The sequence below is a fragment of the Thamnophis elegans genome, chromosome 6, assembly GCF_009769535.1.
Source record: "Thamnophis elegans isolate rThaEle1 chromosome 6, rThaEle1.pri, whole genome shotgun sequence".
Taxonomy (NCBI): domain Eukaryota; kingdom Metazoa; phylum Chordata; class Lepidosauria; order Squamata; family Colubridae; genus Thamnophis; species Thamnophis elegans.
Window position 1 is genome coordinate 56,256,615 of NC_045546.1, and position 13,833 is coordinate 56,270,447.

Below are 13,833 nucleotides of genomic sequence, written 5' to 3' on the forward strand. Positions count from 1 at the left end.
ATGTATATTGTATATACTGTATATAACTGCAAGGAAAGAAGGAAGGATACTGTATATCCTTCATTCTTTCCTTGCAGTTATCAGACAGTCTAGTCTGAAGTCTAGTCTGAAGTGGGAAAATGGATAACAATGAATTAACATTGAAGGCTACAAAAATATGCACAGGGATTTGCTGCTAAGGAAACATTTGCCTGTTGCATTGTACAGGTAGTCCTTGACTTATAACAGTTTAGTGACCGTTAGAAGTTACAACAGCACTAAAAAATGACTTATGACAATTTTTTACACTTATGACCATTGCAGTATCCCCATGGTCCCATGGTTTACATTTGGATGTTTGACAATCAACTCACATTTATGACAGTTGTAGTGTCCCAGAATCATGTGACCCCTTTTTGCTACCTTCTGGCAAGCAAAGTCAATGGGGAAACCAGATTCACTTAACAATCATGTTACTAATTTAAGAACTGCACTGATTCACTTAACAAATGTGGCAAGAAGTCATAAAATGAGGCAAAATTCACTTAACAAATTTCTCACTTAACAGAATAAATTTTGTGCTCAATTGTGTTCCTAAATTGAGGACTAACAGTTTACACTGTCTTCATATTGAAAAAGAAAATTGTCTTCATTATAGATGAAGCTTTAGAAAAAATGTATATTTAACTTGAATCAATTTCATAAAATTATAATTAGCCAAAATCAAGGCCAGTTTATTATATTTGAATAAACATGGATGAGTAGTTTCCTATTATAGAAGCTGTATATTTCTGTAAGTTTATATTTATATCTAGCAAATAAAACACACCTAACATGTACCTTGATTCCTCCATTTATTTCAGAGAAAATTTGTTTTACATGTCACTCATGGAAGCAGCCTTATCTTTCCTTCTAATCTGAATTAAATGGGGAACCTTTATGGACAGTGGGGTATCCATAGGTTGTATGTAAGATCCTCATATCAAAAGCTGATCCTTAGCTGGGAAATAGATGGTAACTTGACACCTTTAGTTGTTTATTGTTGAAGTAACTTTCAGTGCATTTAATTAAGTGAATAAAGATATTAACTTTAATTAAGTGAATAAAGATATTAACTTTCAGCATTTATTTTCCCATCAACAAATATTATGTTTTTCATGCATATCGTCTTACTTAAGTTTGGGACTGTTATTATTTCCTCTCCAGGGTATTTAAAATTGATGAATTGAAAACTGAACTATTTAATCAACTGGCAATGCTGGAGAAAAGAGTGGAACGTGAGTTCTTTTTTTCTACTAGTAGAACAGAATAGAAATTTTATTGGTTTAATCATCTGACCATATTAGCTGAATACCCGTGCTCCGCTATGAAACCATGTGATCAGGCTTCATTAATCGACACTTACAGCTTGAAAATTAATGAGTAGTTACCATTGATCTCTCCTCTCCCCTTCTCTCCCTCAGTCTTGCTCCACAGAAGTCTCTCCTCTCCTTTCTCCTTCTCTCCCTCAGATTGGCCCCACAGAGGCCTCTCCTCTCCTTATCCCTTCTCTCCCAAAGGTTTGCCCCACAGAAGCCCCACCTATCTTATCACCTTCTCTCCCTCAGGCTCCTCTCCAAACTCCCAGCCAGCAGGCCAGATGAGTCATGTGCTGGCCACGCCCACATCCATGTTTTCAGGTTGGGAGGGGGAGTAGAACGTCTAACCCCTTAGCATCAGAGCATGTTAATAATAATATACGAAATACTAATGACTCCGATGGTCATTTTGAAAAATCCTTTGATACCGAGCACCTAAAAGGCAAGAGGAGCATATATGCCAAATTTCAAGTTTGTAGGCTTTACGGTTCTGGAGATTTCGTGATTCCTGCATGAGTGTTTTCATGTTTATATGTATAAATTAAAACTATAAAACCAATACAAGTATACCAATAAATATAAAATAAATAAAAAATAGTAAGACACATTCCTGATAAATTGTCACACTATAATTAACCCCAATCAGATCTAAATAATCTGTCCTCTCCAAAATGGCCTTTGATATAATGATTGTGATCTTATTAGTGATATGTAGGTTCATTCCCTGCAGAAAGTAACATAGTTGCTTCTGGGTGCCCCAATATTTTTTCTTGTTTTTAAATACTCCAAATTACCAGTCCTTTCTGCAGAATACAGTTTGCAATCAATGATGATATGTGCAATGTCTTTAACAGCAGGTGCACCACAAATACTCCATTTCTCTCCAGACAGCACTCCCTAATATCTCCCATATCTTATCATAAAATCAGGTTGTTCAAAACGAGCTTTTTAAAAAAGCTCTTTGTTTTTGAGGTATATAAATTGTTAAATATTTTTCTATCTGGAAGTCTGATTTGGGTTGAGCCAATCATCTCAAGGAATGTGACACAATATCAACTTGGGCAGTCACATCTATTGACAGTTTCTCTGAAACATTTCTTGGTCTTCAGATCTGATTGGACTGGGAATTGGATAGAGAATCGATATTGTGAGGTGGCATTTGAAAGGTGGGCAGTCACAAACATGAGGGTGCATGTTATGCAACTGTTCTTCAAAACCAAGTTTGAGATTTTCTCTAACAAGCTGAAGCGTAGAATAAATTTCTATTAGTGTGAGATTTTAATCTTTTTATGAACATACAATACCTACATGCATTCTTTTTGGCAGGGTAAAATATAGTATTGGAGAAAGAGAAGAAGGGAAAGCAACATTTCAAGTCTAAAATTCTTCTTTCTCATCGTAGATAATTTGCCGGAAATGTAGTATAAAATCTTTAATCCTGTACAGTAAGTCTATATTCTCCTAAATAACCTGAGAAGATTCTGAGCTGGATTGCACTTCTAGATAGGATCCTTCAGTTGTGATTCTTTCTCTGAAAAGCAAGATGAAGGCCATGTTCAAAGGTGTTCTGAGTACTGCCTAAATTCAGTGGCAGATTTGCTGAAAAGGAAATCAGCAATATTCTAAGGTTCTAAGAAAACCTTTTTATTGGATCCCCAAAATTAGGAATATTTAAAATGCAGTTCTTTGGGTGGGAGGTGGAAAGTATATTGTAGATGACTAGGCTGAGCCCCAGAGAAGGGTCAAACATGTCATCAAGCTTGAGTCCCTTTGCACCCACAAGAGATCTAAGTCCAGCCCATCTTGAATTACATTGATTTACCTACCGCCAATTTGCTTTGACTGTAGCTCAGATTCATGTAAAGAGCTTTAGTGTACAATAAACCTATAAATTAATTTGAACTGCCTGGACTCCTGATTTCCTGCACTTGACAAATATTTTTTAAAGCTAAGAAAGAAGTTTTACAACAAATTCACATGTATCGAATAGCCTTCTTTATTAAGACCCTTATGTAATCAACACTTTTTGATTATGTGCCACCAGAAAATCAATTATTATAATACTTTAAAAAATAATTTTGTGTAATGGAATTTTTTATCACTTTCACAATCTACATATAATAAAGGTTTGTGTCTGCAAATTACTGCCTTGTAAAAATAAAATTATCTGAATTTGGTGAAAAACAAGGTTCTGAAGGGAGGATTTGGGGAGACACTCAAATTCATTTGCAAATAATATAAAAGAAAAATACAATAATATGAAATGGAATTCAAGAATGTATGAACATTTCATTAAAATTATTATTGAAACAGACAAATGTATAGTGAGCCCAAAAGACTGGAACTTTCTGTCTTAAATAGCTTTAATGATTTCAATTAACTGTTTTTCTTTTTGAGTTTTCAGTATAAGTTTTGAACAAATGAAATTTAGAGCCACTAGTATTTCCATGTAGTGACAAGGAAACACAAATGTGTTCAAATTACTGCTGGGAAGCCTTAGTTCAATGTACATTCACATCCTGTTTATCCCCAAGTGGGAATCTGAAGTCTCTAGTTTATATATGTCTATGACACACATGAATAGCCATTGGTAAGTGAGAAGAGGCCATGCCTCTCTGCAGAGACTGCAGTATTTGAAAACTACTAAAAATAAAGATTGTTCCACTTGCTTGCAGAGGTTTGTTGTCAGTTATGCCCAGCAGGAAACATGCAATGCTGGTGTGATGAATGTCCTAGTTAGGCTGAGAATTTATTGCTGAGCAGTTCATAAACATTATTATGCCAGTGTAAAGGTAGTTCCAGCAAGTTTGTATGGGAGGAAAAGTGCCTCATAAAGTGATTCTATAACAAGAATATCTTGATTCACATTATTTCTTACTTTATGTGGTATTATGAGCAGCACATGCTATTTACTGCTGCTGCTTTTTGACCAGAAGTCTTCCATGCAATCATTTCATGTCTCTCCTCACATGTTGAAGGACATAATCAATTCCTCCTTCTCCTCTCCACTGCTTAAAAGAACCAGTTGTAGTTACTTTCTGTCTATGCTCCTAATATGCTAGTTAGAACACCAGGCTGAGAAAAAGTTGGCCCAGGGATTAGTGTCACAGCTGGTGCTTCTATATAAAGAGCTATCATGGAACCGGTTTTTTTTTCCATTTAATAAAATGCTAAATGGAAACCAACAAAGTATTGTCACCATATAGTGCTTTGTATTAATATAATATATTATAGTAGTGGCACAGCTTGCTGCTTTCATTTATTCCTATTCTAAGAAATAGTCTGGGGAAGCTGAAGAATGGCTGGATGTTGCTACTGTTGCTTACAATAGTGATGTAGCTGCTTTTCTGCTACTTCAAATGTTACTCTTAGTGTTGTATTATTTGAATGATTGATTCTATTAGCAGTATCTGCCTGTAGAGGAACAGGTTTCAGGTTGAGGGGCTGCTGAATCACCAGCCTGCTGTTTGGTGGCTTTTGAAATTCTACTCAATTACTGCAATGAGAACGAGATCCTTCAAGCTTCTCCATGGTAACCCTCCTGTTGTTTTACTTTGTTGACAGTGGAAGGATTGAAAATAGTGGAAATTGAAAAGTGTAAGAGTGACATTAAAAAGATGAGGGATGAAATGGCTGCAAGAAGTACCAGGTAAGCTTTGTGTTTTGTTGCTTCTGAAGAAAAGCATTTCTGAATAGCCATTTCTGCAATGGAAAAATTCTGAAGATTTATTTTGAAGCCAATTTATAGATACCCAGGATAGAGTGTGATGGTCAGTTTAGTTTTGGACATGGAGAGCCAGGGTCAAATCTCCATTTCTCCTTGGAAACCCCAAGGTGGCGTGGCCATTCATTACCTAATCTATTTCACAGATTATTGTGCTCTCAGAGAAAAGATGGAATATAAATACAGTAAATAAATCAATATTAAATGAATGTTCCCTAGAGCTCTGGGGAAATGGTGGGATATAAATCTAATGAATCAATAAAAGTGGGTAAAATCCAACATGTTTTTAAATTTTATTTAAGTAAAGTATATGACTACCCATCATTTAGTAGTGACTCTGGGCAGCATGAAAGATTAAAACCAAGAGTGAGGCTTGCTTCCAGGTCAATGTGCATAGGACTGCCATCTAATAAACCAAATAATGTCTCATTTTCAATGGTCATTATTCACAAATTATGACGTTTCTTGGTGTGTTTTTTTTTAAAATCAGCATGGATAAAAAAACAAGATTCATTAGTTTTGTTTAAGAACACATGGCCACTTAATAGTTAAAGAGTAACTGGAAAAATAACTCTTGGAAAGATTAACATCTTGGTTTCCCTCCATTAAGCCATCCGGTAATAAAGACTTGTGCCCTTGGTTTCATGCAGAGAACAAAAATTTCTTCTGCCAAGAAAAACATTAGTTTGGTAACAGACTCACTTACAAGAAGTAGACCTGCTCTGATACAAAATGTAATCTGACAAAACATCACAATATATACACAGCAACTCCTCTTGCACTATATGAGAATGTGCATGTTATATTTTAACCCCCCAAATGAGTTATTTCCTTTTTACGGAAGAAGCCAGTCAACTAATCTGATAAATTACCAGTTTTGGAATTGTAATTAAAAAACAGCAAAAGCAACCATTGCTTGGTATGACAGACTTCATGAATTTAAAAACATCAGGCTATTCTTTAGCCACCATTCCTCTTACATCAAGCACATGAGCAGCTGAATCGACATTTAAAACTGTTATGGAAGGAGATGAATAGCAATTTGTTCTGAATCTTAGTCAAGAAACTGTTGTGTACCTGCCTCACAAATGTAGACTGATTTATCTATCATGACCTGGGGTGTGGAGGGGCGGGGGAGGAGGTGAGGGAAATATTAAATTACACTATTATCAATTGTGGGAAATTATGTCAAGATGTGAGACTTTGTTCTACATTTAACTGTGTTTCAGTTGATATTTGTATTTCTTTGCACAGAATTTTTCAATTCACTAAAAGAACCATTTGTAGAATTCTTTTAAACAAAATACTTTATGGGTTTCCTCTTTGTAACCCTCATAACTTTTTTTTCTACTTGTACCACTTCACTGCCATTTGTCTTATTGGAAAATGCATATACTGTAAGAATGAAGTTGAACCTTAATATCTTTAACAAAAGTTAAACCACTCAGCTAGGTCACAGTTCTAAAATCTACTGGTTACTTCACAATAGTCTTTCTTTCTGTGCTCTTTCTTTTGATTGCATTTAATTTTTCAGCACATGTAGGAATATGTTTCTTAGGGCATGAAAAAATATCAAGTATTCAGTGACGTGCAGTGAGGTTGATACCTGGTGAGGCTCAGCAGGGCAGCGGTCGGCCTCGGCAGCGGGGGGGGAATTTGCATCGCGGGACAACCAAGCGCCCGGGTCTGCAGCAAAGGCGCTTGGTGGCTCCCGCGATGCAAAGTGCCCCGCTGCCCACGCCCTCTGTCCCGGCCTGCGTCCGTTGCTTCTCCAAGCTCCGCCACTGGAAGTCCCGGATCGCCTCTGGGGGAAGGCTGAGTGAAAAACGGAGCGAAGCTTCTCTGCGGCCTCCTGGCGCTGCCCAGAGGCTCTTACAGGAGCACGTGTCAGCGGCCGGCGGCCTGGAGCGGCCCCGGCTGTGAGACAAGGAGCACTTAAAGTAGCCGCTGCCGCTGCCGCCACCACCGCCCCGCCAGGCGAAGGAGGGGTGGTGGTGGTGGTGGCGGCGGCAGCTTTAAGTGCTCCCTTGTCTCACAACTGGGGCCGCTCCAGGCCACCGGCTGCTGACACGTGCTCCTGCAAGAGCCTCTGGGCAGCGCCGGGAGGCCGCAGAGAAGCTTCGCTCCGTTTTTCACTCAGCCTTCCCCCAGAGGCGATCCGGGACTTCCAGCGGCGGAGCCTGGAGAAGCAGGCCGGGGCAGCGGGCGGCAGCATCGGGGATGGTGGGGCACTCACTTTGCATCGCGGGAGCCGCCAAGCGCCCAGGTCTGCAGCAAAGAGGCAGCCTCCTCCTTCTCGCCCACTCCTCTCTCCTCTGAAGCACGCCCCACCCAACATAAGCGTGCTCAAGAAGACACGATTGGCTGCTTCCAAATCAGGAGGCGGGAGAATTAGTGCCTCTTTTCCATCTGAACTTCTTTGCCTTTTAACTCTTTATTAACTTTTAGAAGGTGAAAAATTCCTTATGGAAAAGAGGCCCCGAGTTCTCTCGCCTCCTGCTTTGGTTAATACTAAGCAGACACCAAGCCACTGTGACCTGGAATCTGGTAGCAACTATCTTGGCTTTAATTATTTAAAAAAAAAAATTAAATTTCTTTCTTTTTCCTGAGGAGACTGGTGAGGCTCCGCCTCCCTTGCCTCTAGTGACTGCACGTCCCTGCAAGTATTCAAACCCACAGAGCCCCTGTTTGTTAACTTTTGCAATACTCTGTCTTTGTTCTCTCCTTCTTTTTCCATGCTGGTATACGTGATAGCGTGCCTTTTCGGATTTTACATTGCCCATGAAACTCCAGTTTGATAGCACTCATAACTTCCAGCTTGCAAAAAAGACTTTTCTGAACACTGTTATGTTCGTTGTTGTTTCTTCCCTCCACCATAATACATCAGCTATATTTTCTCTCTCTCTTGCACAGACATGTTCATTCCTGCAAAGACTGAACTCTTGGTGCAATTTCAAAAGCTGTATTATATAGCAGTGGCCCCCAATCTTTTGGGCACCTGGGACCTGTTTTGTGGAGAAAGGTTTTTCCACAGACCAGAGGGGGTGTGGGTTTGCATGCTGCTTGCATCCTGTGGATGAGGCTTCGATTGTTTGCGTAGCCCGGTTGCTGGCATGCCATGGCCCAGTACTGGTCCACAGACTGGGGCTTGGGGACCTCTATTATATAGCATGCACAGCCATCTCAGTTTAAACAGGTAGCTTTTGTGTTAGCATCTGAATCTAGTTCTTCAGAACAAACTTAGATCTTTGCCATGAATCATTCATATTCATTTCATAAAAAGATCATTTCTGTATGCATATGCACATTCATATGCATGTTGTCCCAAAAAGACATACTTATTGAATAAATGACAGTGTTTCATGCTTCCATGGTAACATGGCTTGGTATTTTGCTGCAGTGGTATTTACCATTTGAGGTAACTGATACTATGCAATGTACAAAAGAGGAGTTAAAAAAATAGTAAGCAAAAGATTTTGAAGACACAAAAAAGGAAAAAGGAAAAGAAGCCTAAAGTAACTAAAAATAGCATATGCCATTATCATTCCCTATATGTCTCCATACCATTTGGTCTTTGCAAACCATCTTTGCTTCTCCCACATCACCACATCACAATTATACTTTGCGTTTTGTGCTTTTAGCTTTTTACAACTTTTTAAAGTTTTAATCAACTCAATCAAACCAACACTTCTTCCCCTACCACTTGGTGTATTCAGTCTTCATGCATATCTATTTGTTTTGCAACTCCATCCTCATTACTTCATACATAATATTGGACCATTTGCTAGTCTTTCTATTTATTCTTATGCACACTTTCCAACTCCATGTTTGCTTGTTTATTGAATTTATATACTGTATGCTGCCCCTCTCACTATCTCAAGTGATTCTGGGTGGCTTACAGTAGTATAAAAACATCGACCTAAAATATTAAAAGCATGGAAATTAATATTAACAACTAAACAAATAAAAAATTAAAACCAGGAGCACAGATGGTTACAGGTGTTCACATTTGATTCTTATTCTATCAATCACCTCCAATGCTTATGCAAAACATTCTATAACATAGTCCCGTTCACTATTGTATAATTTTTCAGAATCAATAAATATACAGTAAACTTATTTTCCCATGTTCATGCATTTCTCACTAATCTGATGAAAAGCAAATGAATCAGTAAGTGTACAACAGACCTACAGGACTTCCAACTATCAGAAATATGCTACTTCTACAGCTGGAGACATCGGGTCCCACTTCATTGGTTGTATTCCACTATAAAGTCCCCAAAATCCACCTCCCTCTACTTTGTCAGCCTTTTAAATAAAGTTCTCCCCTCCACCCACAGGGAGATTTCACTTCCAGTGTGTTTCCTTCCTGGATTTATGGGCAGTAGTCTTTGCTAATTAAACAAACTACTTCCCATGCCCTTGTCTCCCAATTCCCTTTGACCCAGAAAAGCCGACTAAACCATTAGGATTTACTGAGATAGTGCACTGCTGAAATCAATCAGGATTGTACCATATTGTACAAAAACAGGGAATAAACGGGCTCCCCCCCCTTTTTTCTTTTTATTTTGATGAAAGAGAAGGAGTTGTTTGTTATTAGACAATACAGAGGAAACTCCATGGCAAATGGGAAGCCAGTGAAAAGTAGATAAGAACAGGCACTTCTTGACAGTTTTCTCAATATTTAGCTATGGAAAGGGCAAAAGCAAGGACAGAATTGGTCCTTTCAACCGTGCCTCACTACCATATCCACTCATCTCTCTCTCCCTCTCTCTCTCCCTCCCTCTCCCCCTCCCTCCCTCACTCTCTCTCTCTCTCTCTCTCTCTCTCTCTCTCTCTCTCTCTCTCTCTCTCTGGAATCCCTGAAAACAGTGAGTCAGAATGCAAACTCCATTACAGTTTGGGACATGATTGAGATGCAAATGGCTGTGTGATCAGCTACCAAGAAATGCAAATTGACCTGAGGATTAAAGGAGGTTAGTTTGCAAATGAAATAGATTATCCTGTGGTAGAATCCTCCATATCAGCTACTGCACATTTAAATAGAGAAAAGAAGTTCCTATTTATCAAGCAAATTTAACAACCATCCAAAGATGTGCACTGCATTGTTTAATTTCTGTTGCTGTTTGTGGTGTACTTTTTTCCTCATAGCAATATGAGAGGCAGAGCACAAGGAAGAAATTGAATATGCCCTTTTCTTACTAGCTTTGCAAGTGTTTTTATTATATCATTTACCCTTCTTTATATTTCAGACATTTAGATACTGATTTTATTCACCTTTTGAATAACATCAGGATATCTGTCTGTCCTTCATCTGATTTCTCTCTGTTCTTTCATCCTGGAGTTCAATGTAGTATAAACCATATTCCCTCATCAGTTTTTCCACAATAATCCTGTGAGAGACATTGGCACCTGAGATTGGTCCAAAGTCACTTAGTGAGTTTCTGTAGCTAAGGATGGATTGAATTCAGGTATCTTGATCCTAGTTTAACAACTCAATCATTATGCTGTAATAGTGCTGTAATAATAAATAGAAGAATGGAACTAGGTTTTATTTTACACCATGGCTGAATGTGGTTCATGACATATATGTTACATCAAACTGAGGTATTTTGCCACTGGAAAAAAAATAAAGCAAGATGGTACCTGCCTAAAAAAAAACAATTTGAATATTACTTTTGTTTTACAATGGGACAGTGTTCTCATCCACATTTGAGAAGGGTAGCTTAAGAAAAATTGTGCAGAGAATAGTACACAACTTTATCTTCAAAGACCTCATTCGTACTTTCTATTTCTATTTTGGTAGATTTATTCTTGAAGCAAAAAAAAGGGTACACAGTTCTCAGCCATTAGTTTGTATAATTCCTTCAGTGGTATATTGCTGATACAGACATTGTATGAGAAAAGATTTCCATATCTTGAAAAATATGAATTGGATTTCAACTCATAGTTAATGTTTACACATGTTGGATAGTATAAAATGAGCCCCACATAAGAAAAAAAATGTTTTAGCAGAATAATTCTAAATATTTCTAAGTAGGGAATAAGGATTGTTGAATGTAACCTGCATGTTTAAAAGTTTTCTTCAAATAAATAAGTAAATAAAGGTTCCTGCACCTGTAACATATCTTAGCTTTGTTTGTTTTTTCCCCTAGAGACTTAAAATACACTTTCATGTTTGACAAACACACCTTCAAATGCTACATTTCTTTACAAATCTCTTAGGGTACTATGTTATTCAGAGGAAAGCAATTTGGTTTGTCTGCTGTGAAAAGGGGGAAATTAATTTTGCAGGAGTTATTCTTTAGAATCAACATTTTGATTGTGTCCATGAAATTATTTAAATAATTAGTTTAAATGAAATTATTTTTGTATTATTTATTTACAAGGTTATTTTAGATACTATATGTTGGATTTTGTTTTCTGCACAGGACCAACTGCCCTTATAAATACAGTTTCCTGGATGAAAACAAGAAGTTTATACCCCAAAGGGATGCCCCCTCTTATCCTAAGGTATAATGTCATGTAGATACATTCAGAGTATCTTTAGACAGAGCTGATCATCACAATAACTAAAATTATTCTTGGCATCTTTTGCTTTCCATCAAATAATGCCCAGGAGGTTATTATATGCAGGAAGGAAGATTCAGGATCATTATGTTTAAAATCACTCCCCCGAACCAGTCTTCTTACAAATCACTACAGTAAACAACATCTGGGAAAGAGCTGACAGATGTGAATTCAGATGTAATAGCTCATAGTATTCTTTGCCTTAAGATTTCTTTAAAAACAGTATTCAGGGTGGATGGGTGGTTGTGAATGTGGGGCTCCTGAACCCCATACTTTTGGGCCATCATGCTGCTAAAATTTGGTGTCAAACTGCTCATATTCATATTTCATTTTTCATGTTTCAGATACAAAATACATACCAATTTTGGACCCAAAACTTGTTCAAACTGAAAAAAAGGGGAGGGAAAGCAAACCTTTTCCACAGTACAGCATCACATTATTGTCCATGGTCCTTGCAGATCGCAACTATGTTTTTTAATAGCTAAAAATATGGTCATTGGCTGCAAAAGATTGCACATCCCCAAAAGATGTATGAATTTGCTACCATCCACATACCGTACTTCTGGAATATAATAAATATGTATAATGTATAATCAATATTTATTCATTTTCCTTGAAAATCTTACTTGTTATAATATCTGTAGAGCAGGGGCGTCAAACTCGCGACTTGCAGCCTGAATAAATCACATGTTGGGCTCCATCCCTGCCTGGTTTAGTGAAGGGGGGAAGTGCCGATATGTCACGTGATGCCACCATGATGACACAAGTTTGACACCCCCGCTGTAGAGTATCCCAGGATGCAATTTGTGAATTATTTTAATATTCCTTTAAATATTCCCACTAACTGTTAGTTCTAGGAAAGGATGCTCTGATAAGTGCTAACACTACCACACTTGCTTGTCTCCACTGTATGTCTGAGGACCTTTCACCAGTGCTGAGCCCACACATTCTTGGTGCAGCAGAAATCTTTACCAGCATGAAAAAACAATGTCCCATTGCTTATCTTTTCCTGCCACTGTTTCAAGCCACTGCAGTCATCTAACTCTCCTCTAGAGAAATTAATGATGAACCTAACAGGCTTTATGCACCTTGAAGCAGGATTTGATTATATCACAATTTGACGGAAACACTACTTTGACATATGTGTAGTTAAAGACAACTTAATGCTGTCTCACTTAAGGACTGAGGATCAGATAAAGATAACGTCTCAATAACACAGCAGAAAAAAATAGGCTGCCAGGACATGTTTCTGCTATAGTCAGTTGCAAATGGGGAAAGGCCTATACTCTTTGTGTTTTGGTGCATGGATGAATGGATATTTTAGGAAGATACCTGGTTTTGAAAACAAGCATTTTGCTTTGAGAAAAACTGAAGCTGAGTCATCCAATTTACTGATTGAAAGATAAACAACATATATTCATAATAAAAGTTTGTTTTTCTCTCCAGTACAAGCTGTCTCAGGAGACAATAGGAGCTCTTAGGAAACCAACTTTTGATGTCTGGCTGTGGGAACCCAATGAGGTAATGCAGCACTTTGGAAAGAAATCCCAGACCTCTCATCCTGTAAGGTTATTTTGTGGCTTTGTTCGTGAATGCTTGAGGACTGGAACCTTGAACTTAGTGTCATCCAGGAACTGCTCTGAAAATATACAAACAGAGTTCAGTGTCTAAAAAGACTGATTCTATATATAGAGGTAGAATGGAAAAGCAAAAGAAATTTCAGCAAAGCAGTTATAATTACAGGATTTCACAACAGTAGAAGGCAGCAATAGATCAAGGACAGAGCTAATCATAGTTTAGCTCTATCCTTGGTACAGGAAATGTAGAACTAGATCATTCTCACAAATGGCTGTTGATCTGCCCTTTAAGATTTTCAATGATGCAGAAATTATCTTGGTAACAGCTGCATTTGCAAGCTGTTCTTACTATTAAGAAACATCTCATCATGTTCAGCTGCAATCTGTCTTCCTGCAGACCCATTCAGTCTAGGCCTTCCCTTGAGGACAGCAGAGAACAAGACTTTGTCTACTTTGGTGAGAAAATTCTTCAGATCTTAAAGAAGGCACTTCTTTCTCATTCAATCTTGCTACCATTTAGATATGAGCTTTTTCCTTTAACAGCTCTCACAGTATCATCTTAAAACAATTCTGAAATATGTAGACCACCTTTATACATCTTTTATATTAAAATGCACCTAAAAGT

At 37.9% G+C, this 13,833-nt stretch overlaps 1 protein-coding gene across 2 annotated transcripts in view; it reads left to right on the plus strand.

Annotated features, from left to right (window-relative positions):
- Positions 1-13,833, plus strand: part of PDE9A (phosphodiesterase 9A) — a 54,960-nt gene that overhangs the window by 13,347 nt on the left and 27,780 nt on the right. For both annotated transcript variants that reach the window (XM_032220344.1, XM_032220342.1), the window contains exons 3-6: positions 1,186-1,256; positions 4,902-4,986; positions 11,493-11,574; positions 13,078-13,152. In XM_032220344.1, the coding sequence (XP_032076235.1) occupies positions 1,235-1,256; positions 4,902-4,986; positions 11,493-11,574; positions 13,078-13,152 (264 nt within the window). In that variant the 5' untranslated portion in view covers positions 1,186-1,234. The remainder of the gene's footprint in view (positions 1-1,185; positions 1,257-4,901; positions 4,987-11,492; positions 11,575-13,077; positions 13,153-13,833) is intronic.